Below are 23,121 nucleotides of genomic sequence, written 5' to 3'. Positions count from 1 at the left end.
TCAATGGTAACAAAATCCACCTTGGCAAGAAAGTGAATAATCATATTTCCCAAAAATGTCAAACTGTTCCTTTAAGCCTCAAATTCAGTCCTAACTGTTATGATTTTAATTGTGGTTGCCAGGGAGGGGGAGTCAGCCAAAGCTTCGGAGAAACGGGCCTTGACGAAGCTGGAAAAACCCAACAGCAATGAAGCGGCTGTAACCGTGGTGATAGAGAAACCCAGCTTCCTGAAACTCAACAAGGAGGGCAAAGCCACCACCACCACCACTTCCTCCCACACGGAGAATGAGTCTGCGCTGTGATCGGCGTGTTGCTGCAGGCACGACTAACTTCACTTTTATCATCAATGCTGTTGGAAGAGACTTAAGGATGTGCCAGGGTCCTCATCGTGCTGGAGCTTGCAGACATAAAGAAGAGAGAGGAGGGCAGCCGGTGCACTCTCTGTGTCTGCTTTTGCTTTTTCTGATTCAGTATATCTTGATTTGCTGCAGGAAACAACTTAATCTGACGTGGGACCAGTGTCATACCAGACCGACTTACCCTACAAAATAATCATTCTGGTCCCAGCGCTGTTTCAGCCATCACCGAAATTCCTTCCACTTAACCCTCATGGACATTTGACTGATCCGTCAGGGTCGTCCAGAAGTGAGTAATTCACAGGTCATGGTTTTAAGGAGAGGTCGCCTCTGTCTCTCAGGGCCTCTAGGAGGTGCTACTGAGAAGCCGCCTGGACAGGAAACTTCAGGGGATTCACATTCATACATGAAAAACCTTACCCGCACACGCACACACCTCTGAATCTGAATCGAATGAACACATGAATAACGAACTCTGTTGAACATTAGTCCTCGAAGCTGCAATCAATGACAAAATAAAACAAAAATGCTGAAAATCGTTCTTCCTCGCTGTGGAATCAGCTCGATTGAGTCTTTGCTCCGTGATGTGGACGCTGATCAACGAGAGAGAGAGTGTGTGTGTGTGTGTGTGTGTGTCTGCTGACTTGGCGTCTCCAGAGGAGCCACAGTGTTCACCAAAATAAACCTAACACACTCAGCTTTGCGGGACTTTTCCAGCGCTATGCGACAGTAGCTTTAAGACTCTAAAGACTTTTGGAAGTGGCATTTCTGAAACTAAGAGCCTGAAGCCTGGTTCCTGGGGGAAATGATTGATCTTGAGCACCTGAATTGATTGGGAGTGTTTTGTTTTTGCCTTTCGTCACATGGCAGAAGTGCAAAAATCTTTGTCAAAGATGACAATATTTAAGAGGCTCTGCTCTGAAGTATCGAGCATGAGTGTGAAGATGCCTGTGTATAGAGAGAGTTAAAAACAGTGAAACAGTAGAGATGTTTATTGACAGAAATTCCAGGAAAGAAAGAGCAACAATGCAATATGTGCAGCATACAGGGCATTACAATCCAAAATACAATTTTCATGATTTATTGAGGACCCAGAGAAAATGATGATGTTGATGATGATGCTTCTGTTTGTTTCGAATAATCAGACTAACCTGCATGCTGCATGTTAGAGGAGCGGAGAAGAGATAAACCAAACAGCAGAGAAGAGAGACGTGGATTTGTTCTTTCTCTCTCCTTTTTTTTTTTTTTTTCTGTTTATTTAAAAAAAAAAAAAAAATGCTGTTAACACCCTGTTTGTCATTAACTGCACATTAGCTGAGCCACTGGTGAAAAAAGTGATGCAGCGTTCAGTTAGAAAAGCATTGTTTGAAATCCTCTCTGACACTTTCAGGGTGTTGGATTTGTTTGTCTTATGTTACCAGCAGGACGGAGCTTCCTGACACTCTTTTGTTCCAGTGGATCCAGTGACTGTACCAGTAATGACCAGTGTCTGGAGTGGGACACGGGCATATTAGAGCGGATCCTGGTAAATCTGAGAGAAAAGAATTTAGGAAACATCAGGTTTCTGGGGCCCATGTGATGTAAGAGAGAAAAACAAAATAAATCCCTCTAATGGGCCAAATATATAATCAGATATATAATCAGTAGAGAGAAGCAGAAAATAACATTTTAGCTGCTAATTACTTGTGTGTGTGTGTGGCATGAACTGATATTCAACAGAGGAGAGAAGGATTAGAGGCGGACTGGAGAAATGTTTGCATTTAAAAAAAAAAAAAAAAAGTTCGACATCTTATGACGTGCTTATTGTTGTTGAGAGTTAGATGAGAGGATACGTACCACTCTCATGTCTGCACGGTAAATATGAAGCTACACTGAGCAGCTGGTTAATTTAGCTTACTCTGACCAATGGTAACAAAGTCTGCCTACAAACCTATTATGTTTTTTGTGCAGATTAAATGAAATATAATTACGTGTTAATTAAAGGGTTGTACAGGTGCTGGTAGGTGGATTTTGTTACCTTTGGACAGAGCCAGGCTCACTGTTATTCCCTGCTCTCGGTCTTTATGCTAAGCTAAGCTAGTCAGCTGCTGGTTTTACCTGCATATTTATTGTAGTCATGAGACATGAGAGCGATATCAATCTTCTCATCTAACTGTGCTCAAGAAAAAAAAATGAGTGTATTTCCCAAAATCCTAAACTTCTGCTTTAAATGTTTGAACTTAAGCAAGATTTGAATTTTCACTAATTTTGAAATGTATGTCTTAACTTTTCACACCAAGAATAATTTACCAAATTTTCCCTTAATGAGAAATCATTATTTACTCCTAACAGCTTTAGTTAGCTCCAATTAAGATGGTTCAGATCCGTTTTGCAGCCCTAACTCCAATTTAACAAAACAGCAATGGGGCTTTTGCAAGATGGCTGCATCAGCTGTTTAATGAGGGCGTAGTGGTGGATGAGGAAGTAAAACTGCCGAGCGTAGCTTTACGCCGACCAGAGGGGATAAATGCAAGTTATGTAAAACTAATCTCTTAATAGTACTTATTGATATTGAACGTAGACCGATGAGGTTAAATAATCGTAATCTTTGGAATGTTTCCTTAGCCGAGGATGCTGGACGTGTAAAAACAAACTTGAAGTTAGAAGGGCAAAGTTGAAGATTTTATTGTTGTTTGTTTTCTGACAAATCAGATCGTTTGTTGCAATAACGGCCTCTGTTAATCAGCTGGGTTGGAGGACTGTGAGAGGTTTGCGCGGGCAGAGCAGGGTTGTTTGTTCCAGGTGTTTATCCTGCCGTCTGTCAGGGTGAAAGGCCGTGGATTTGGGTCAGTTTTCCTTTCAGCTCAATCAGCTGAAACATGCAAATTGAAAGGAATCGAAATGGAAAATTGCAGTGGGTTCATTTAAGAATAAAAGAGCGTATTAAAGAATTTAGTGCAGCAGCTTATCTTAATTTTTGGGGTTTTTAGAGGAGAATTTACTCACTGATGTTGTGGTTGTTGTTTTTTTCCACTTGGGTGGGTGTTGTTGCAGAGTTTAACCCTGTGTTTAACAAATTTGATTCCTTCCATAATTTCAGGTACATTCAGTCAGTCCCAGAGCAGAGCAGAGAGGAGGAGTATTTTGCTTCCTGGGTTGACCCTGCTCTGGTTGTGGTGCTGGGACGAAAAAAACATAAAAGCAGGGATGGGACGATGACAAAAGACGAGGAGGTACAGGTGCCAGAGTTTTGCACGGCTTCTGTAACCACTAGGGCAATAAAATATTCTGGATAAAAAATGGACACACAACTTCAGTTTAAGGACAAACATGAAGATTTAAAAAACAAACTTTGGGTTTGGGAGGTTTGCATGCGATACTGCATGTGTGGAACACCAAAGTAAGACTCTGTACAAATCACTCCAAGCTCTTTTCTTTATTGTCCTAATAGGTCAGGGATGTATTTTCTAATGCATGGCTGGATGTTTGTGTCTTTTTATTTGAACTTAAATGTGTTTAAAGAAAAAACAAAAAAAACCTACATGTACTCTTTAAGCTGAAGCATTGTGCTCGGTCTGGGTCAGTACACTCTTAACAAGCATGTGACTTCTTACATTTTTGCACATAAATGAGTAAAGTGTCAGACAGCGCTCATCTTGTCGCTTTTCAGCACAACACACACGTGGACGGAAGGTGTTGAAATGTGTAAAAAGACGAGATGTGTGTCGTCTCAGGCAACACTACTTGTTAAAAGTGTAGGTGTAAAACTCCAAGCCGTGAATACTTGAAGTGCAACATGAGTGTTTTTGTTCCAATGCAGTGGAAAGTCTTTGATTTTTAAAAATTTGTTTTAGGGAGGAGAGGTTGTTGTTTTTAATGTCCCAAGCCTTTTTACCGTTGACTCTGGAATGTGCAGACAGCTCGGCCGCTCGCTTGGCCTGCTGGGAGATTGAGTTCTTTTCTTTGATTCCATCTGGTGACTTAAATGTTTGAAAAAAAAAAAAGTAAATGAATGTGAGTTGATTTCAGCCGAAATCGTTTTTGTTTTGATCGACAAAGCCAGGGAGGGGGGGGGTCTGACATTGCACAGAACTTGCACATAATAAGTTAAAAAGAAAATACAAAAACAGTACAATTGTGTTACAGAAGAAAGAAAAAAAATAACTGTGGATATTTATTTTTTGAGTTTTCTTATCTATAAACGACACTTTTCACCTAGTTTCCAAAAGAGTAAATTAAAGTTATTCTATTTGCTCTATTTGCGGGAGATGTTACAGAAACGGACTGGATTCTGTGTGTTTGTTTGTTTGTGTGTGTGTGTGTGTGTGTGTGAGCAGTCGTCTCACAGCTGTTCACATTTAAAGCAAAAGGCAAGAGTGTGTTAAAAAATGTCATCTCAGTGTTTGTATTTTGGTTCTTGTTCTCTGTTCTTTGCAATCACTTGGTTTACACTTAACTCTGGAGTCGATGGCTGTAATACCGGAGGTTATTTACGAGTCTTTTTGTCTCTGTTCTGGTGTTTTAACTCAACTAGAAAATGTCTTTTTTTTTTTTTTGTATCTGTTCTTTGACTTTAAGGCAGGGTCACACACAATAGTTTGGGCTTTTGCACTTTTTCAGTGGCAGCCATGTTGGCTCCACCGTCCTGATCACTGAATGAATGTGTCGACGTGGTGATGCTGTGTCATACTTCCAGCCAGCAGCTGTCTGTGGCAGCAGCGTGGCGGCCATGCAGTTAGTCCAACCTGTCCAAACTGTGTGTGTGTGTGTGTGGCTCTGCCTCTAGTAAACTGTGTGTGAATGATGGAGGAGAGAGATGCCTATATACTTTGATCTTCACAGAGATTAAATCAAGAAAAATGCTTAAAGAATGGGAAAGCAAGTATGTGCAGTGTACTATATATGATATGCCTTGTTATTTGAAAAAAAAGTGTAAATATACATATTTCTCTTTTAGTTTCTTCTTTTTTGCTGCTATAAAAAAGATGATTATTTTTGTTAGTAGTTTTGTTTTCTATATAAAGACTGTATATATCTCTGTGTTCTGTAAATATGCTTGAGCCTTCATATGTAGGACTCTGGATGAACACTGTATGGAACGCACCTTTAAAATCTGTTCAGAACTAAACCAACATTGTCTCATTTCTTTATTTAACATTTTTCATTCAAAAGCCAAAATGTGAGAAAAATCAAAACTGAAGAAGGGTTTTACCAAATGGTATTTATCGAAACATTTTCTGCCGGTGGAAGGAGAGTGTTATGTTATGTCTGCTCCTGCAGACAACAAATCACAAGTGTTGTGCAGGAAACTCAGATCAGGTGACTACAAGCTCCACATTTATTGTTGTGTTGTGAAACTAGATAATAATCAGATTACACCAAGCGCCGACCCACCGTGATGTCACCCAATGGTTTGTGAACTGCCCAACAGTATCAGCGGCCAGCGCCCCCTTCCCACTGCTCTGCAGCCATCACCAGCCCTCGCATACCTCAAAACAGCATTAGTTTCACCGTCTGCCGTCAGTTTCCTACTGAGAACTGGGCAGAAGGTTCATGATTCTCCTAGATTGCTCTGAAGGCTTCATAAGGGTGTTGTCAATAACTGACTTTACTATTTTTTTAACATATTGATTTGTATTTTCTTCCTTTGCTCTTTTTATTTTCCTAAACACTGTCTCACTTCAAAGCTGCAGGTGAACCATATGAACAAGTATTTTAATCATATTCAGGCTACATATAATATATATACAATATTCACATCCATGTCTGATGCATTAGTGGTGACGATGACTTTATTCGACTTTACACAAGCAATTGACCAGAAAGTCATTTTCTGATTTGCTGATTTTAACAATGTACACACATAACACATAAAGGCAAGAAAAGGTCATTTTTTTCTGGTTATTCACATTTATTTACGAAACAAAGTCAGTAAGTTCTGTATGTGACATACAGTATATGTCTAGTCATGAAGATAGGTGGGTTTGTTCCGTTAGAAAGGAAAGGTAAACTCTAAAAACAAAATTAACAGTAATCTGCTGTCGGCTTTACAGCACATCAGGCCATATAAGACTTTAAGACATTATTTATAATATTTATTTGTATAGTATAAGTGCTTCGTGAATCGAATATAAAACATCAAAACAAATCAAAGTAAAATGTAAATTAAATTAAAAAGACTAAGGAGAAAAAGTGTGTGACATGTCATTATCTATGTAACTGCTGCTGAAATAACCTGCAGGTCTGCACTTTCAGGACCGTAATTTGTTTTTTTTCCTGGTCAAAACAACTTAGTTCAGCATCTTCAAACAGCCGACTAGCTTCCCATGATGCTGCGGGGTCAGACCGTGGAGAGAGGAGGGGAGGATCAGAAAACTCTGCTCCTGCAGAATCAGATTTCTGTCTCACACACGGTGTCACAGCCCCTCTCTCTTTCCTTCCAGAGAAACCAGAGGAGGAACCTGAAACTGGTTGGTGTGTGTGTGTGTGTATGTGTGTGTATTTGTGTGTGTGTCTGATGCCGGTGGTAAATATATATATATATATATATGTGTGTGTGTGTGTGTAAACTTGCAGGCCCAGAACATTGCGTAAAATGAACTATAGTGACCTGCTGCACCGCTGGAGGGGTTAAAGGGAAATTCCACTCAATTGAATAACTCACACACTGACTGACACTTCACTTAAAAATGATGAACCTCTCTCATTTGTAATCAGTGAAACTAAGCAATGTTGAGAATGAGCCCACTCCACATTTTATTTTAAATGACTGCAGCTGAAGTCCATGTACAGAAACTTTTTAAATTAAATTTTCATTTTCAATGGTTTAGTTGAAAATGTCAAGTTTTGAAGTTCTATAGAGCAGAACACAGAGTCTGTTAAGGGACTGTTAAATTACGTAATCATCATCACCTGCCGCTGTTCATTTTGAGTCAGTGTGTTCCAGACAACCTGCTGCTGTGGTCAGACACTGTCCTCTGGTGGAGCAAACCAAAGTGGCTTTAATAATGTAGTGATTTTTCTTTTCCTTTTTTTTTATGATTCATGGATGTTTTAATTGATTGATCCCATAACTAACTGATCCCATAATTTAAAATAATTGGATGTTTTTGAATGGAACTGTAGGAAAAGTGGTTTTAAAGCTGATCAACAGCAGCTGCAGAAACACTTTGACTACTACAATGAATATGTTTATGCACATAGATTTTCACATAGAGTTTAGAGATTTTTACATTTAACAAATATAAATCATTAAGGAATGCTATGATACAACAAGTAGTGCTGAGGATATAGTTGATTTTTAATAACCCATAAACATGTACAGTATCAACCAAACTTTCTGTCTTTTGACTCAGTTCAGTTATCTCCCAAATTTACACAAATTGAAAAATAACAAGCGAGCACGGTTCTCTGGAACCTTCTGAAACAACAAATGGAAAACAGAAAGCAGGAGGAAGCAGTACAGAGAGTATCATAACTGTATGTTCCTGTCTCTTAGATGTTTTATAACGTTTAGGAAGCATCATAAACAACTGAAGTGGGGAAAGTTTCAGTTGTATGGTTACATGGCATAAAACATCATGTCCTCTAAAATGTTTGGAAAATAAAATAGAACACTAATAGGAACTAAAATTGTGATTGTGTTTTTAATAATTTCCTTTAAAGTTGATGTAGGTTTTCCCTCCGATGCTGACGGCACTCTTCCATTTAGACACTTAAAATATTACACAAAGGCTTTAAAGAGAGCTGCACTATGTACTTGAGAGACTGTTACAAGTGTTTATACGTCTGAAGAGAGCTTCGCTTCCAGCTTATTTAATGTGTTGACTCAAGACTCCGTCTCATTGTATTGCTCTCTAACTCTTTCATTCTGCGTGTTAATGTTGCTGATGTCATCTTTCCCAGATGTTTTTAACCTCCACTTAGGTTTTACGCAGCTACACAGGCCAAACATAGTGACAGGAAAGGTAGGAGAGCGTACAACAGACTGCTTCCATTTAAAGCATCATAGTTTGGCCACAAGACTGTGGAAATAAAAATACCACCCTTGCATTTTGCTGTACTTCAGCAGTCAACTGTGTGACGCAATCCAATACAGCTGTTCTGCCACAAATTCTTCCTTAACAATGCTTATACATTAAGTTTGTCACTTTCTGAGAGGAGTTCATTCAACTACTGAGGTCATGGTTAGTGGGTGACTGCCGATATTATTATTGATGTTTTCTGAGGGGAGGGACGAGGTCAGAACCTAGATGTCAAATACAAACTCTGTACTCTCTTAATAATCCACTCCACTTTTTCAGTATTTGACATCACATTTCTTCAATTTATATTTTTGGTATTCTATGCCTTAATTAGTTAATTGGAACAGGAATTGTGGTGAGAGAGAGAGAGAGAGAGAGATGGGGAAGAACATGCAACAAAAGCCTGAAGCCAGGCTTCAATCAGGGATGTTGCAGATCATAATCGCTGTTTTAACCCTTAAGTCACAGGGGCACCTCTCAGCATCACATTTAATGAAGCATGTGATATCTCCATTAGTATGAGTTCATTAATTTCACATCAAAACCATCACTTTGTGGTCCAGTATTTGTTCTCACCAGTCTCGGGACAACATCCAAACGAGGTCAGAGGGCAGGAAAGGTGAGAACATGGAGAGATAAAGGGACGGGGATGGATGCAGTCACTGATGTCATTTGTTTTGTTCATCTTGAAAAGAAATTGAAAGTGTTTATATTTTTGTTTTTATCTTTATTTTTTCCAGCCTCTGAATCTTTTCTCTGTATCTGTTCATCCATCACTGTCTCTCTGGACTGTTCCATCCACAGGTGTGGAGGGGAGGCCACCTGTCTAAGTGGACTGGTCCATGCTGGCTGCAGAGAGGGGTGCGCTGGTGAGAGTGAGAGTGGCGACGCTGTGAGCTATCGCCAGCGCTGTACCTGAACATTTATTCACCGAGTTCCTCTCCACTTCTCCCGCACTTGTATGCCCGGCCTCCCCGTCTCCCTCCCTTCCTCCCCTCCTCCTCGTCCTCCAAACTCTCTTGAAGCTGTCCGTCACGAAGCAGTACACCACTGGATCCAGGCAGCTGTTCAGGCTGCTCAGGGTCACCGTGATGTGATAGGCGAGCACGTGCCCCGCCCCTTGGCCCAGACCCTCCCCGCCGACTTTGACCCTGAAGTAAACCAGCACCTGGCGGATGTGGAAGGGCGTGAAACAAACAGTGAAAACCACCAGGACGGTGGCCAGAAGTCTGATGGCACGAGCCCTCCTCGCCCTGCTCTGCTGGGGCATCAGGCCGTGGGTGGAGGAGAGAAAACACGCAACGCGCAGCGTGAAGCCCACCACAGCGAGGAGGGGGAGGAGGAACTCCAGGATGGTGAGGTAGAAGAGGGCAGGGAGGAGCACGCAGGATGAACTCAACTCCAACGCTGTGGTCTGGAGAGAGGAGGACAGGAGGAAGGTAGGGGAGAGATGCCAACACAACATTTAAAAGTGCCTCTTCTCCTTTAAATGGATCATTCATCTGATACAACATAAAAAGGATTTAAACCCTACATCAGTTGCTCCCAAGCATTTTGGATTGTGACCCCTTTGGATTTAGATATATCATATATTTGTCTCATTTCTGATTTTTTTGTTATTGTTCCTTGATTTTTTTAGGTTCATGAAAAAAATATTGGTCATATACAGGGATTCAACCTTTTCTCACATCACAGATTGTATCCCTGTGGAGATAAATTGTGAGTAGTTAAACATAGTTTTCATTCTATGATTTAATTCCATCTTCCATTATTCTGGTTCACTTTTAAGGAGACTTTGATTTCTGGTTTTCAGCTTGATTCTGATGGCGTCCTGAAAAGTTTTATCTCAGTGTGTTGTGTGTTGTGCTTGTAGTGCATGTACTGCATCTTCACCTGGAAAGAGTAGGTGACCACAACTGCAATGAACCACACTGTGGCGCTGACACACCTGGCTGCTCCTGTGGTCCTCCATCGATGGAGAGTGCTGGACACGTGGACGACAGCAAGGTACCGATCTACACAGATACTGAGAGGAGGGAGGAAGGAAAGTAAAGAAAGTTCTTCTGTCTTAATTCATTTTAAATGGTGAATAATGGTGCGACCCACCCACCTGGTCAGAAACAGGATACTGCAGTACATGTTGACAAAGTAGCTGAAGGTGTGAACGTAAGAGCAAGCCACACAACTCCCTCCGCTGTGGTACAGGGCAATGCGAGCAGGCAGTGACAGCGCCACCAGCAGGTCAGCGACAGCCAGGTTTATGGTGTAAACTACAGAGGCTGAGGGGTGGGTGGAGGCCCCGCAGAAGACATAGAGAGCCAAACTGTTGAGGACCACACCGACCACCAGCATCAGACAGTTACACACCTGCAGCGGGGAGGAATGGAGTATTTGAAGGTTTAGTGCCTTGCTCAAGAGAGGTTTGAGGGAGAGTTTTCACCCTTCACATTCCCCACACAAATTTTTCCATCCAGTCTGGAGAGCAGGTCTTATTCCTGCCAGATTCTCTCTCTCCAATAATCCTGAACAAGTGCAGAAAATGGAAGGATAAATGCCATGATATTTGTTACTGTTATTTGTTAACAGTTCTTAGGAAGCACAACATTTTTTTCACTTTATAAACAATATGCCATAGTTCACTGAAATAAATGTTCTAAAAGCTACATTTTATCCATAATAGCAATCCTAATCAAATAATCTAACATCCACTAAAATGAGCTGGTATTTTTTATCTCACCATCAGAGAGACCCACACAGCGTAGAAGTCTTGGTACAGCTGCACATCCAGGTGGGCTAACCTGTGCAAGTGCGGTGTACCCCACCGCTGGTCCCAGGCGGTGCAGTTAGTTGCGTCTGGAGTGAGGAGGGGCTCAGTGGAGGGAGTGGAGCTGATGTTGGCAGGAAGACTCTCCATTGGTTGAAAAGGATGAATGAATAGTGGGTTGGCTACTGAATGGCAGAAGTGAAACCGAGAGGTGAGAAGAGAAATAAGCATCACCATTGTTATTATTATTATTATTGTTATTATTATTATTAATAACTTCTTTTTTTTAAGTGCAATACCACTTAAAAGTCAAGCCGCTTTGTGCAGAATTGGAAATCTTTTGTTTTTGGTGCCAAACAGAAAGCCGTCATAGTTTCTGGTGAGAAACATCAAGGGAGGAGGCTGTGAAAACAGTATGACATCGTCTACATACGAGGCAATTTTGTGTTGTGCTTAGTGTCATTAATGTCAGTATTAGCTTTTCTTGACAGGCTATAGAAGTCATTATAGCAATGAAATGGCTTTTGAATCAATCGTGACTTAGTCTTTTTGTGGTGAAAAGACTAACTGAATCTTTCAGACTTATTTTTTAGTTTAAATGCTAATGTCATGTTTCTGGGTTTGTTTCCAAACTTAAGCTGTTGTCGTGTACTTTGAACCATTTTTGCTCAGATGATACTATAATATTCAGACTTCTGTTGTACACACTCCCAGCAGGAATTTCAGCTAATGACTCCCGTAATGTTTGCTGGAGACAGATGCCTCAACCTTTTACCCAGGAGTCAGCCGTAGATATTGTATTGTAAATAGACTCCATACTAAAGTGATTTGGAGTACGCCGTTTGGTTTAAAACAACTTAATAGCCTCAGCTTAGGGAGAAGACACACACACACACTACAAACTCAAAGAGTAATGACTTCTAGGGATGAAAAGTGGTCAACATCTACAGAAGTTAATCCAGAGAGAGACTTGTCTTATAAACAGCGTCCTCTCGTACCGTGGAGATGACCGACTCTATCTTCATATGCTCTCTGAAAGGATGTGACACTCTCAGCAAATTTAGGTACATGACCTCGCATGTTACTTTAAACACAGTGTATGTTATTAATATGAATAATGTCAGAGTGTGCTGCGATTTAACACACTGCTGACACATTTTGTGTCGAGCGCAAGACATATGTTTGTCTCCAAAGAGTCATAAATTTGATGAATGTGGCACATCCTGTTTAAAGGAGTGGAGGCTTTAAAATCCTCAGGATTTTCAGATGAACATAACTATACAATATCCTAAATATAGACTAAGACATTTAAGGAAAATCTGGTTTGGCTTAGGGGATGTGTGGACAGATAAAATGGTGTAAAATAAACCGTCATGTAGCAATGTGTTGGTGATTTTGTTCTGTAACTATTAAGATGCAATGCCCAAACAAGTTGTAGAGCAGTTGTAACTGGAGCTTTCAAATTCATCATGTTGCTGGAATCAGTGACTGGAGTGAGTCTCCATCACTGCTCACTTGTTATGGAAATTAATCTGTTGATAGGCCAGCACTGTGGCTGCTATAATTGTATCCAGAGCATTTTTAGGACTTCTCGTCTGTGTTGGCTTAAAAGTTAAAGGCTGAAATTGATTGGTTGTTTTGTTACTGTCACTCAAATCTGATCAAATCCCACCTGCATAGTCCCAATGAAGCAGATCAGCTGAGTTTCTTGGATTGTTAAACTACAAAAGTAATAATTTGGGATGTGTGTTTTCCAAAATAAATTACGATAAATTTGATTGTTGCTTATTTAGTCATGACTATTTGATATTCTAGAAAAATAAGTAGTAGCCTATTTAAAAACAAGTTCTTTGTGACATTATGACATTACATTTAGTTTATGATATATCAAATAAAGTATGTGTGATTATCATTTGTTATGATGAATAGTTCCTTAAATCTGAGGTTTTAATGCAAAGCATGTTGTACAATTTGTAACTTTTTTTGTAAGGTATTGCATCAAAGCTGTTAAAATGAGGAACCTCATTTGAAGGATTTGAATGAAATTTTTACGTGCTTGACACCTGCGTGAACCCTTTTTTTTTTTTTTTTACACTCACAAGCCAGACCAGGAAAGTTGTTTCTCACTGAAAACCAAGACAGAAAACCAGATGGATTTCTCCTGAATCACAGCTTATTGTTAAAAGTTACTTGACAGAACCACTGGTTTTGGCCAAAATGTCTTTACTTTCCTTATAAAGACCAGAGACGGATGAGTTCCTATCTATTAACACGTCCTGCCGAGGAAGGTCTTTCCACTCTTCATCATCATACAGACAGTTGGATAAAACATGGCCAGGGGCCTGGATTAAAGGACAGAAAAATACCTACTTGCTGCTATCTCATTACCAATTATGTTTTTATTCCACGTTTTTTGTTTTTATATCCGTGTAAGATAAACGAAGAAATAGCGCGTGGGTCTTTTTCTGTCTTTTTGTGCAGATTATCGTTATCCAATACCTTGTTCTCATGATTGTATCAGTGTTTTATTTGAACATCTTTTAATGTGTGGACACGGATTAGCACTTTGTGGCAGAAGCTAATGGGGATCCAATAAAATAAACAATAAACCTGCAAATCATTTATGGATGTAAGTGTGCCTCCACATGATTGTCTGGAGCCTGGATTCACATTTGAGCATGAAGATTGGATCATAAAGACTGTTAAATCCATAGCTTCCTATAAGCTAAACCTTGAGCCAGTAAATCTGAACATTTTCAGACAGAACTTCACTCTTTGTGATCTTACTTGAATGAAAATGCCTTTTTTTGCATAATAAAAAAAAAGCTGTTATTACTGTTGGACGCTTAGGTACAAGGCGTCCAGTTGGAGATGCTCAGTGTTCAGCATGGATTCAACTGTGGAGCTCCTAAGTGTGAATATTGGTGACAGAATAATAGAATGAGGCAGAGTGATGCAGATATTCATATTCGTAATATTATGATCTGATCTTGTCTGAAAAAAATAAAACAAGGAAAACAAATGTGAAACATTGAAACTAAACAGGTAAATTAAAAATGTGTCTGAAACATACCTGGTGAAGACAAGGACAGGGTGAAAAAGTCCTTCTCCACTAAATCCACCCACAGGTTCTTAAAGTTGAGATGTTTAAGTCTGTATATCAAAGTTGTGAAGTTGCTGTAAGTCTTCCCCTTTTCCCCCTCTTCTTCTATTCTCGTGTCTTCTTTCTGTAGTTAGCCAGCGGAAAGATAGGAGAGAGTGAGTTGAGAGTTTGGATGTGAACCTCTCTGAGGCGGGACGATTCCTCCGGCAGAGAAGGCAGCTGGACCTCCTCCTCATTTCTCCCTCACGTTACATATCGTAGAAAATGTAGAAAAGAATTTCTCCTCTTTTGATTCCATCATCATCCACATCCCCTTTCTCCTCTCCCACTCACTTCTGCTTATTTATTCAAACTCATCTCTCAATCTTTCTTCCCCTCATAATAACTCCCTTTTCCTGATCTCTTTTTCTTTCTCAGTCTCCCTCTGAATATCTGAAAAAGTGATTTGGAAAAGATGGTGATTGGAAAGGAAGGACGAGGAAGGGAAGGAGAAGAACAGAACGTAATGGCTCAGCAAAACAAGATTTGGGCCCGATAGCATGAATCACAGACATGATGAGGCAAAAGCAAAGCTTATTTGGCCATTGAGGCAGACGAAACGGGCAACCAGTCTTATGCCCCATAAGACAGAGGGCTGAGTGTCCAAAGAGGCAGGGAGGGGTCAAACACAGCAGGCTGGGGAAAGGGCTAGATCAACTGGATGGCTCAATAAACGATCTGTGATGGAATCGAGAAAAATCAGCAGGTATATCAGGATAGGATATATCCACTGAAGGCAGCTGGTTGAATTGGGAATAACATGATCTGAAATGAGAGTAGTGAGTAAGTGACAGGCAGGCAAAATAGGCAAAGGAAAAATGTGCAAAAAAGAAGAGCTGGCTGATGCTACGACACAGAAAAACTATGTTGTTTTTGTGAGACAAAAGAAAAGAGTGGCTGGAATGGACTATTTTATTCAAGTTGGCTTTAATAAAGTTTATTTAAAGCTGCCTCTGGGGTGGTCCAACACTGGAAGGGTCTCTTTTTGTTTTAGTGCTAATACCTGGCTCAATTAGGGAAGAAGGGTGGGGGCTGTGGGGGTAATAATAGTGAGAAACTGACAGAAGAAGTGTAAACTGTTTCTGTAGATGTTTTTACTAAGCTGCCAGGCTGTGAACCAGTTACACTAAATTTACACACAGACTTCTAGGAACTGAGAGAGAAAGAAGGAGCACATTGGTGCAGAAGAAAATGCAGAGGTCTTGTACATTCTTTCGGACACAGATATACTGTTCAGAGAGAAGCAGCACCTCATAAACCACAGTAACATAAACAGTTGGAGAGGTGGCCACCACTCTAGTGTGTGTGTGTGTGTGTGTGTGTGTGTGTGTGTGTGTGTGTGTGTGTGTGTGTGTGTGTGTGTGTGTGTGTGTGTGTGTGTGTGTGTGTTTTAATGTATGTCCAGGTGCATTTGTGTGTCTGTGTCTGTGTACAGTACATGTTAAAAATGTCAAACTATTCACTATCAGTCCTTATGGAACTAAGAGTGGACTTTTGATTTATTTCCCCCCGTTAAGTGTGTCATGGTGCAAAAGTGCCTGGCTAATGTTTGATCGAATGTTTCTCGGCTTGTTCAAATATTTGAAACCATTGTCAGATCTATCCCGGCCCAGTTTGTTTAAAGTGCTGGAGACGAAGAGGAAGGATGTCCCACTTGACACTTTAGTGGGATTTAGTGGGTGAAAGAAGTGCAGAGATATAGTTGTGTGTGGGGAATCTATTTCTAGAGACTGTTACTATTATTGTATTTGGGAATTAAAGGGGCACTCCAACAATTTTACATCTAAAAGTCAATTCACTTGTGCACATTGAGTCCTACACAGCCTGAAATTGTATAATAACATATGTAGTTGTGGAGGAGTTTTCTAAAGTCTAAGAAAAATACCAAAGTAACATTGCTTGATTAAGCCTGTCTTGCAAGCTGGAAGCAGAGAAAGACGTTATTATGTGAAGTGTAGCATCCATACCAGAGATTAAAGTCAGGATATCTGTGCCTCTGCTCCATCAATTTGACAGTTCTTTTCTAATCTGTATCCACAACTGAAAGTGCAATGCTAAATGATTCCATTTTTGACTGGTGCTCTGTTCATCCACTTCAGCCCTGCTGCAGCCACTGCAGAATTATGCCCATGGTGACAAAGAGCAAGGATAATGTATCGCCACCGAGGAAAAATGACGCCAATCTATCTTTAATATTTTAGTTAAGTCCACCTACACCCACTGAGCACTTTATTAAGAACCCTGTACACCTGCTTCATGAAATTATCCAATCAGACAATCATGTGGCAGCAGTGCAGTGCATGCCATCTTGATACAGGTCAGGAGCTTCAGTTAATGTTCACATAAAATAAATAGATAGATAGATAGATAGATAGATAGGGAGGTCGAATGGGCAGACTGGTTGGTGCTGTCTGGCTGTGCTTTGTTCTCCTTAATACCAATCCATCATGGTTTGAATGACACAGCCTGTTTGAGTGTTGCTGCTGACCATGTGCGTCCCTTTTTGGCCACAATTTACCACCTTCTAACGGTTACTTCCAGCATGATAATGCATCATGTCACAAAGCAAAAGTTATCTCAAACTAGTTTCATGAAGATGACAATGAGTTCTTCAGTTTCCTCCCCAGTCACCAGATCTGAATCAAACAGACTTGAGTCTTTGGGGTGTGGTGGAACGGGAAACTGGCAGTATGAATGTGCAACGGACAAATCTGCAGAAATGATGTGACGCAATCACTGACTGTATCTCACAAACTTCCTCAGCACATGGGATTTCTCAAACAATCTCTACTTTCAACCTCAAATCAACTTGATTAGCCTGCTTTACAAATGACAATTAATTAACTAACTAGGAAACCTTCGATTGATCTCGTTGATGTGGCGGACACTCCAGCATTTTGTTGCCAGGGCAACCGAGAAACGTCACCGTTTAAGAGCCGGTGTAAACAAGGCCACGCGATTTTGTTCCTTAGCAACTCCAAAATAATAAAGAGTGGGGGCTCCTCTCGTTTCTTTTTAGGCTTCCCTAAAAGATACGTGTGTGCACATCTCAATACCGACTCAATCAATCGTTTTGAAATTTACTGACCAGGAGGTCTATTTTAAAATTTCCAGCAGCGGAACGGATTATCTAGTACCCCACGGAAGCGGTAGCGTTGGGAACGGAAACCAAATCTGTAAACAAACGTATCGCCTGTTAGCAACAGTTGTAGTAGATCCAAACACATGTGCGAAACGACAGCGGGCTAAACGCAGAAGATGTTTAAAAACACATTCCAGAGCGGATTTTTGTCTATCTTATACAGCATCGGCAGCAAACCACTCCAGATATGGGATAAAAAGGTAAGCAGCGATTCAGAGTGAACGCTTTGAACTTACTCCAAGCTTCCTTAGCATGTCGTGCTAAAGCTAATTAGCGATGTATGTCTTGCTCTCAACGCGTGATAGTATTACAGTTAGTTTTAATCTGTGGTGTAAAATGTTTTAGACCAAGTGTTCAGACAGCTGACTAAGTTATGAAGTCTAATATAGCTGCCATTTAAAGTGGAGCCATTCTGCTCCAGTAAAGAATAAATGTATAAATCATTTCCCTGATTTATTTATTTACCACTGTTTCTCTATAACGCTTTCAGATTACTTCCGGTTCATATTTACCGTTGTTGACATTTTGAAACCAAACACATCTAGTGATTCAAAGCACCAATAATGATTGACTGAATTCCTGGGGCTCGAATAAAATAAGGAACTCTGACCTAACAATGTTGTTTATTTGAACCAGTTGTTCAATTCATGAAGGCACCTGTTTTCACCTTATTGTTAAATGTGAGATTAGCAGGATACAAGGTGAGCCCAGAAGGCGCTGTCGCTAAACAACAGTTAAATATAGAAGATGTGGAGATGTCATTTGTTAAAGACAGTTTTAGGTTAAATCACAACAGTTAAAGATGAAAAAGTTCCTGACAGTATTCACTGACTTCTTGTCTGACTGCTGTTGCATCAGCATCTGAATTACAGCACGATCTATACGAATTTAAAGGCCAATACGTAAATTCAGATTTAAGATTAAAAGATATGATCAGATGATAGTTATTTGTAACATTACTATAAATGACATATGTAATTGTAAATGTATTTTATCGACAAAGACATGTACTGAGCTGAGCTGCAAACTATCTGCGTCACTATTTCTTAATGACCTCTCACCAAATCTTCGGCATTTCTGTCCTGCAGCTCCTTGTTTTTTTAACCATCACATACACAAACACAGGTAGTATATCTGCGACAAACTAACATTTGTGAAGTTGAATGATGGTGATGGTGTTCCTTTACCGGAGAGAACCAGGTAATTGCTCCACATAAAACAAGAAACTTTAATACTATTCTGTGTTCACAGGTGAGAAATGGCCACATCAAGAGAATCACAGACAACGACATCCACTCATTGGTGTTGGAGGTTGAAGGAACAAACGTCAGGTGAGTTTGTCTGTGTGTTTAACTCATCTTTCAGCTGAGGTCAACAAGTGCAAACACACTAATTTTTCCCCCCTCTCACCTTCTTTCTCGTGACTTCTACAGTACCACATATATAACATGTCCTGCAGACCCCAAGAAGACATTGGGCATCAAGCTTCCTTTTCTGGTCATGATCATCAAGAACCTAAAGAAGTATTTCACCTTTGAAGTCCAGGTGGGGAAGGCACTTACCTTGCTGTCTTGTCTATTTGTCTTGGTGGCTTAAACAAACAAATACATAGCCTTGTATACTGTTTATGCACATTGCAAACTTAGACTCAGGAAAGATGTTTTATTTTTTGTTTTGTTCCTTGTAGTGTTGGGATTCACAGTCACATATGCTATCTTTCCAACTCTCAGGTGTTAGATGATAAAAATGTTCGGCGACGGTTTCGGGCAAGTAACTATCAGAGCACAACACGAGTGAAGCCATTCATCTGCACCATGCCAATGAGGCTGGATGACGGATGGAACCAGATTCAGTTCAACCTGTCGGACTTCACCAGGAGGGCCTATGGAACTAATTATATTGAAACGCTGCGTGTACAGGTCAGTGCACAGAGACAGACGAGGAGCCGGCTGTTTTCAGACGCTACTTCCACAGATGTGACTGTAAGATCTTGACGGTCTAATCTGTTTTTTCTCTCAGATCCACGCTAACTGTCGAATAAGGAGGGTGTATTTCTCAGACAGACTGTACTCTGAGGACGAGCTTCCAGCAGAGTTTAAACTCTATCTGCCCGTCCAGAATCAGAAAGCCAAGGTGACACATCCACACACAGACACCTCTGCATTGACTTGACCATACAGTGCATATAGTACAATAATTATGCAGACAATGGACAATGTTTGTTTAACAATTGTTTGTTTGTTTGTTTCTTGCAGCAGTAGAGCTTCTCAACCTGCACCGAAACCCCAGACCTGTTATGACGTTTAGCTGTAAGATTTTCTGTGTGTAGACATATGAACTTTAAAACTTTGTAATATTGTAATTTTGGAACTTTGAGTGCCGTCTTGTGTTGCTCTCTGCACAATAAAGTTTTTTTATGGACTAATCGTATCAACTGTCGTGATGATATTTTTGCGGTAGATAATAGTTCTAGACAAATACAGATTCTACAGATACCATCTTCTGTGTGCTGATAAACAAGAAAGTCTCTGATAATCCATTGTTACTTGCTACTTACTAGATTGAAGACCAAGTGCTTGTTTTTAAAAATGCAAAGCAAAATAGACGAGATCATTCATCAAATATAAACAATCTTTATCAAACACACAAATCATTTCAAGTGAAAGGCTATGAAAATTATTTTCATTCCCAAAACATATAATCTTTGTTTCGCTTTGGATTTCAGTTTACATTTGTATGAACAAATTAGCAGTACACTTAATTTACATGTCGCATCACATAATAATGAAATGGCAAAATCAACCCTTGAAATACAGTTCAACTTAAAGCTGCATCTTTAGCATTTTAAACTCATATTCCAAAAGCAGACTTAGTGCAGTTATAATGTAGAAACAGAAAGTGGTGGGTTTCAGACAAATACCACAAAAAGGTGAGCTGAGAGATAAAAACCTATTCTCAAAAGAATTTTGATAAATCCATCTCAAGACATTTATGTTCAATGCACAGGTCAGCACCCTGTCACTTCATACTTTGCAGTTTTCTCAAAAAATAAAAAGCAAGGCAGAATTTAAAGTAAAGACCTTGGTTTGGGAAGTACTTTTTTCATATGAGGGTAATTCAAATAATAAAAAAATTTTTTTTCTATCCACACCATTTGATTCAATTAAATTCTATTTACCAATCAATGTCAAATTATTTAAGTTTAGCTAAATTTCAAGTAAAGTTCCATTCAGGAGTTGTTAGTCATTTGCCAGCAGTTTTTGACACCGACTGACTTCGGTGTTTAGTGTTTTAGTGTTTTTACTCAACTAACATTAATGCACTGAACTTTTGAACCAAAGTTTTAATGGAGGTTCCCAAATACTTAAACACACCACAATATGAATACATTGTGAATCCATTGGCTACTGAGAATAAGGTTAAGGAAATGTCTTTCCTTTTTAAGTATTTGGCCTCGGTGTCTTTTCCACATAACTATTTGTCTTTTTACATTTGGAGTTTAAGCATATTTTTTACAGCAGGCACTTTTTTCAACAAGGAATGTGAACATGCAGTGTTTTTGATGACTGGTGTTATGATTTAACAACTGTCATTTCCCTGAAAAGTGATCAATGAGGAAGTCATACGGGACATGTTTTTTTAAACATTAAAAGGCTCTGATTTAACATGGTCACTCAGCTCTCATTGGGTATTTGGAAAACAGATTAAAACGTGAAGTAAAATAACTAATTGTCTTCCTATATTAAATTCTATATGGCAATTTCCATACTGGCAACAGTATCAGGCTCTAACTTCGAGATCAAATCAAGAAAAAGATTCTCATCAGGATTTCAATATTGAAAAAACCTCTGGCATGAAAAGGCAGTTTCTGCTGCATCTGCTATTTTACTAAAAAATAACTGAAATTGAGCCAACCATGTACGAGAAAATGTCAACAAGTAAATTACAGAACATACAAATTATTCCGACATAACACATTTTCCTCACACGAATGATACGACTTAAAGAATACATTCATATAAATCTATTGCTTTAACAGCATGCATCTCTTTAAAGTGCAAAAAAACATTCATTGGTTCAGATCAGTAAATCAACTACTGCATTAAATCATTCCTTTAACATAAAATCCAACATAAATAATATCTTTAAGATGACACAACATAACTGCTGTCACATCAAATAAAATTATAACAATAAACCATCTGATAATTCCAGTGCAACTCAAAAAAAGCTAATAAAGCCAAGGCAAATAACACACCTGTAGCATGTACTGTTATACTGAGAGCTTGCATTGATGTTTGTGGTTGAGAAACAGGAGAGAGGAGGCTGCCTGCAGGCCCACGACTGTACAGTCACAAAAACAAGCTTTTTACTTTCTCCTGTTTTTGGAGAGGGGTCCTTTCTTCACATATTTTTTTTCTTTTTTTTTTCTTTTTTTACAAATCCTTTTATAGAAACGTCTGTGGTTCTTGACAATTACATTGCATCAAAGAGGGGGGATATATAGGATATATACAGTGGAGTCAAAAAGTCTGAGACCACTCTCCCATTCGCTTGAATAGGAACACAGAATCAACGTAAAAAGACATCTTGAATGGGCTATTAGAATTTTTGAGCCTTGGCTTGCAAAAACAAACTGGCTTCAAAATTTCTCTGTTGCCTTTGGATTCAAGAAAAAGGGCAACTTCTCAGCCACTGATATAGACACAACATTTCTCTTGTTGGCTCGACGGTGGCAGGATCCTGTTCTGGCTTGTGCTCGCTCGGCAGTGGCTCGTATTTGCTGCACAGGACGGTGTGTGCATTTTAAAATATCCACAGGGAGGAGTTCTTGGGTGCAAGCTGTGTTTCCACTTTTGAATGCATTGAGGTGCTTTTGAAGTTTAAGAAATTGTTAAAGCTTAAGCATGATGGTTTCAATCAGGGCACCTAACCTCTGTATGAGCTCATGGATCATCAACCGCCAATATCGGCCACTCTGGGAAACCTGGGAAACCTTAGCACCACACATTTGCTTTTGTTTTTGATAAAAACATACTTCTAGCAAAGTGAGGGATCAATTTCAATAACAGAAATCCAAGTGCTATTAACAACAGCTGATGTGGTAGATGCAGATAATGAGAGCTGGTAGTGATGGTGGCTCCCAAGGTTTAATAATACTGATGGCTGACCACAAAGGCGTATGTCATACCAAAGTGGAATATTGCTTTGAATCAAGCACTTCTCATGTTGTTAGAATAAGTTCCTGACATACTGTGGTCCATTTCTCATAAGTACAAAAATGAAGAAGTCAAGATAATTTTCCTGCTGTTGCTGTGGTTTCCTGACAGCTTCCTATTAGCAGGGCTTTTCCATTGTTGCCGCTTTAATTTCTTGTACATTCACTCACCGCAGGCTGGTGTGTGCTGGTGTGTGTGTGTGTGTGTGTGTGTGTGTGTGTGTGTGTGTGTGCGTGCAAGTGTAGTGTACAAGCATGTATGCATTCGTCTAGTACTATGTGGTGCTCCCATAATGGATGACGTAGTAGTCATGGACATACATCAACACAGCGACAGGCTGGCCAATGATGAGGGAGATCCACACGGCGGTGTTTCCATAGTTTCCATTCAGGAAGCGGCCCACAAACCAAGCCAGAGGAACCTGCAGAAGTTTAAGTCGAAAGGTCAGAAATGTGCTTGTGTACAGGTTTGTGTGAAAATGTGGAGTGAGAGAG

General features: G+C 39.8%; 4 protein-coding genes and 1 long non-coding RNA gene across 5 annotated transcripts in view; 3 read left to right on the top strand and 2 right to left on the bottom strand.

The window, feature by feature from the left end:
• LOC130183454 (solute carrier family 45 member 4) overlaps positions 1-5,464 on the top strand; it is a 56,702-nt gene extending 51,238 nt beyond the window's left edge. The window contains exon 16 of the mRNA XM_056398871.1: positions 123-5,464. Within this exon, the coding sequence (XP_056254846.1) occupies positions 123-303 (181 nt within the window). The 3' untranslated portion in view covers positions 304-5,464. The remainder of the gene's footprint in view (positions 1-122) is intronic.
• Positions 5,465-7,505: 2,041 nt separating this feature from the next.
• LOC130184219 (G-protein coupled receptor 20) lies at positions 7,506-14,182 on the bottom strand. The gene is made up of 4 exons (XM_056400094.1): positions 11,098-14,182; positions 10,471-10,727; positions 10,254-10,386; positions 7,506-9,774 (listed from the first exon to the last, which is right to left on the bottom strand). The coding sequence occupies exons 1-4, from the start codon at positions 11,359-11,361 to the stop codon at positions 9,187-9,189; spliced, it is 1,242 nt and encodes a 413-aa protein (XP_056256069.1). The 5' UTR covers positions 11,362-14,182; the 3' UTR covers positions 7,506-9,186.
• LOC130184220 (uncharacterized) lies at positions 10,234-15,266 on the top strand. Its single transcript, XR_008829947.1, has 3 exons — positions 10,234-10,367; positions 11,104-11,335; positions 14,645-15,266. It is a non-coding gene; the product is annotated as an uncharacterized LOC130184220 (long non-coding RNA).
• A 2,013-nt stretch (positions 15,267-17,279) lies between these two features.
• cfap20 (cilia and flagella associated protein 20) lies at positions 17,280-19,838 on the top strand. Its single transcript, XM_056400093.1, has 6 exons — positions 17,280-17,608; positions 18,660-18,739; positions 18,842-18,953; positions 19,139-19,327; positions 19,428-19,541; positions 19,664-19,838. The coding sequence occupies exons 1-6, from the start codon at positions 17,525-17,527 to the stop codon at positions 19,667-19,669; spliced, it is 585 nt and encodes a 194-aa protein (XP_056256068.1). The 5' UTR covers positions 17,280-17,524; the 3' UTR covers positions 19,670-19,838.
• Positions 19,839-20,025: 187 nt separating this feature from the next.
• Positions 20,026-23,121, bottom strand: part of dgat1a (diacylglycerol O-acyltransferase 1a) — a 15,873-nt gene continuing 12,777 nt past the window's right edge. Inside the window, exon 17 of the mRNA XM_056399582.1 lies at positions 20,026-23,048. Within this exon, the coding sequence (XP_056255557.1) occupies positions 22,902-23,048 (147 nt within the window). The 3' untranslated portion in view covers positions 20,026-22,901. The remainder of the gene's footprint in view (positions 23,049-23,121) is intronic.

This window comes from Seriola aureovittata, chromosome 16 (genome assembly GCF_021018895.1).
Source record: "Seriola aureovittata isolate HTS-2021-v1 ecotype China chromosome 16, ASM2101889v1, whole genome shotgun sequence".
NCBI lineage: Eukaryota > Metazoa > Chordata > Actinopteri > Carangiformes > Carangidae > Seriola > Seriola aureovittata.
The sequence above is the reverse complement of the archived record's forward strand: the minus strand, read 5'-3'. Positions and strand labels throughout refer to the sequence as shown.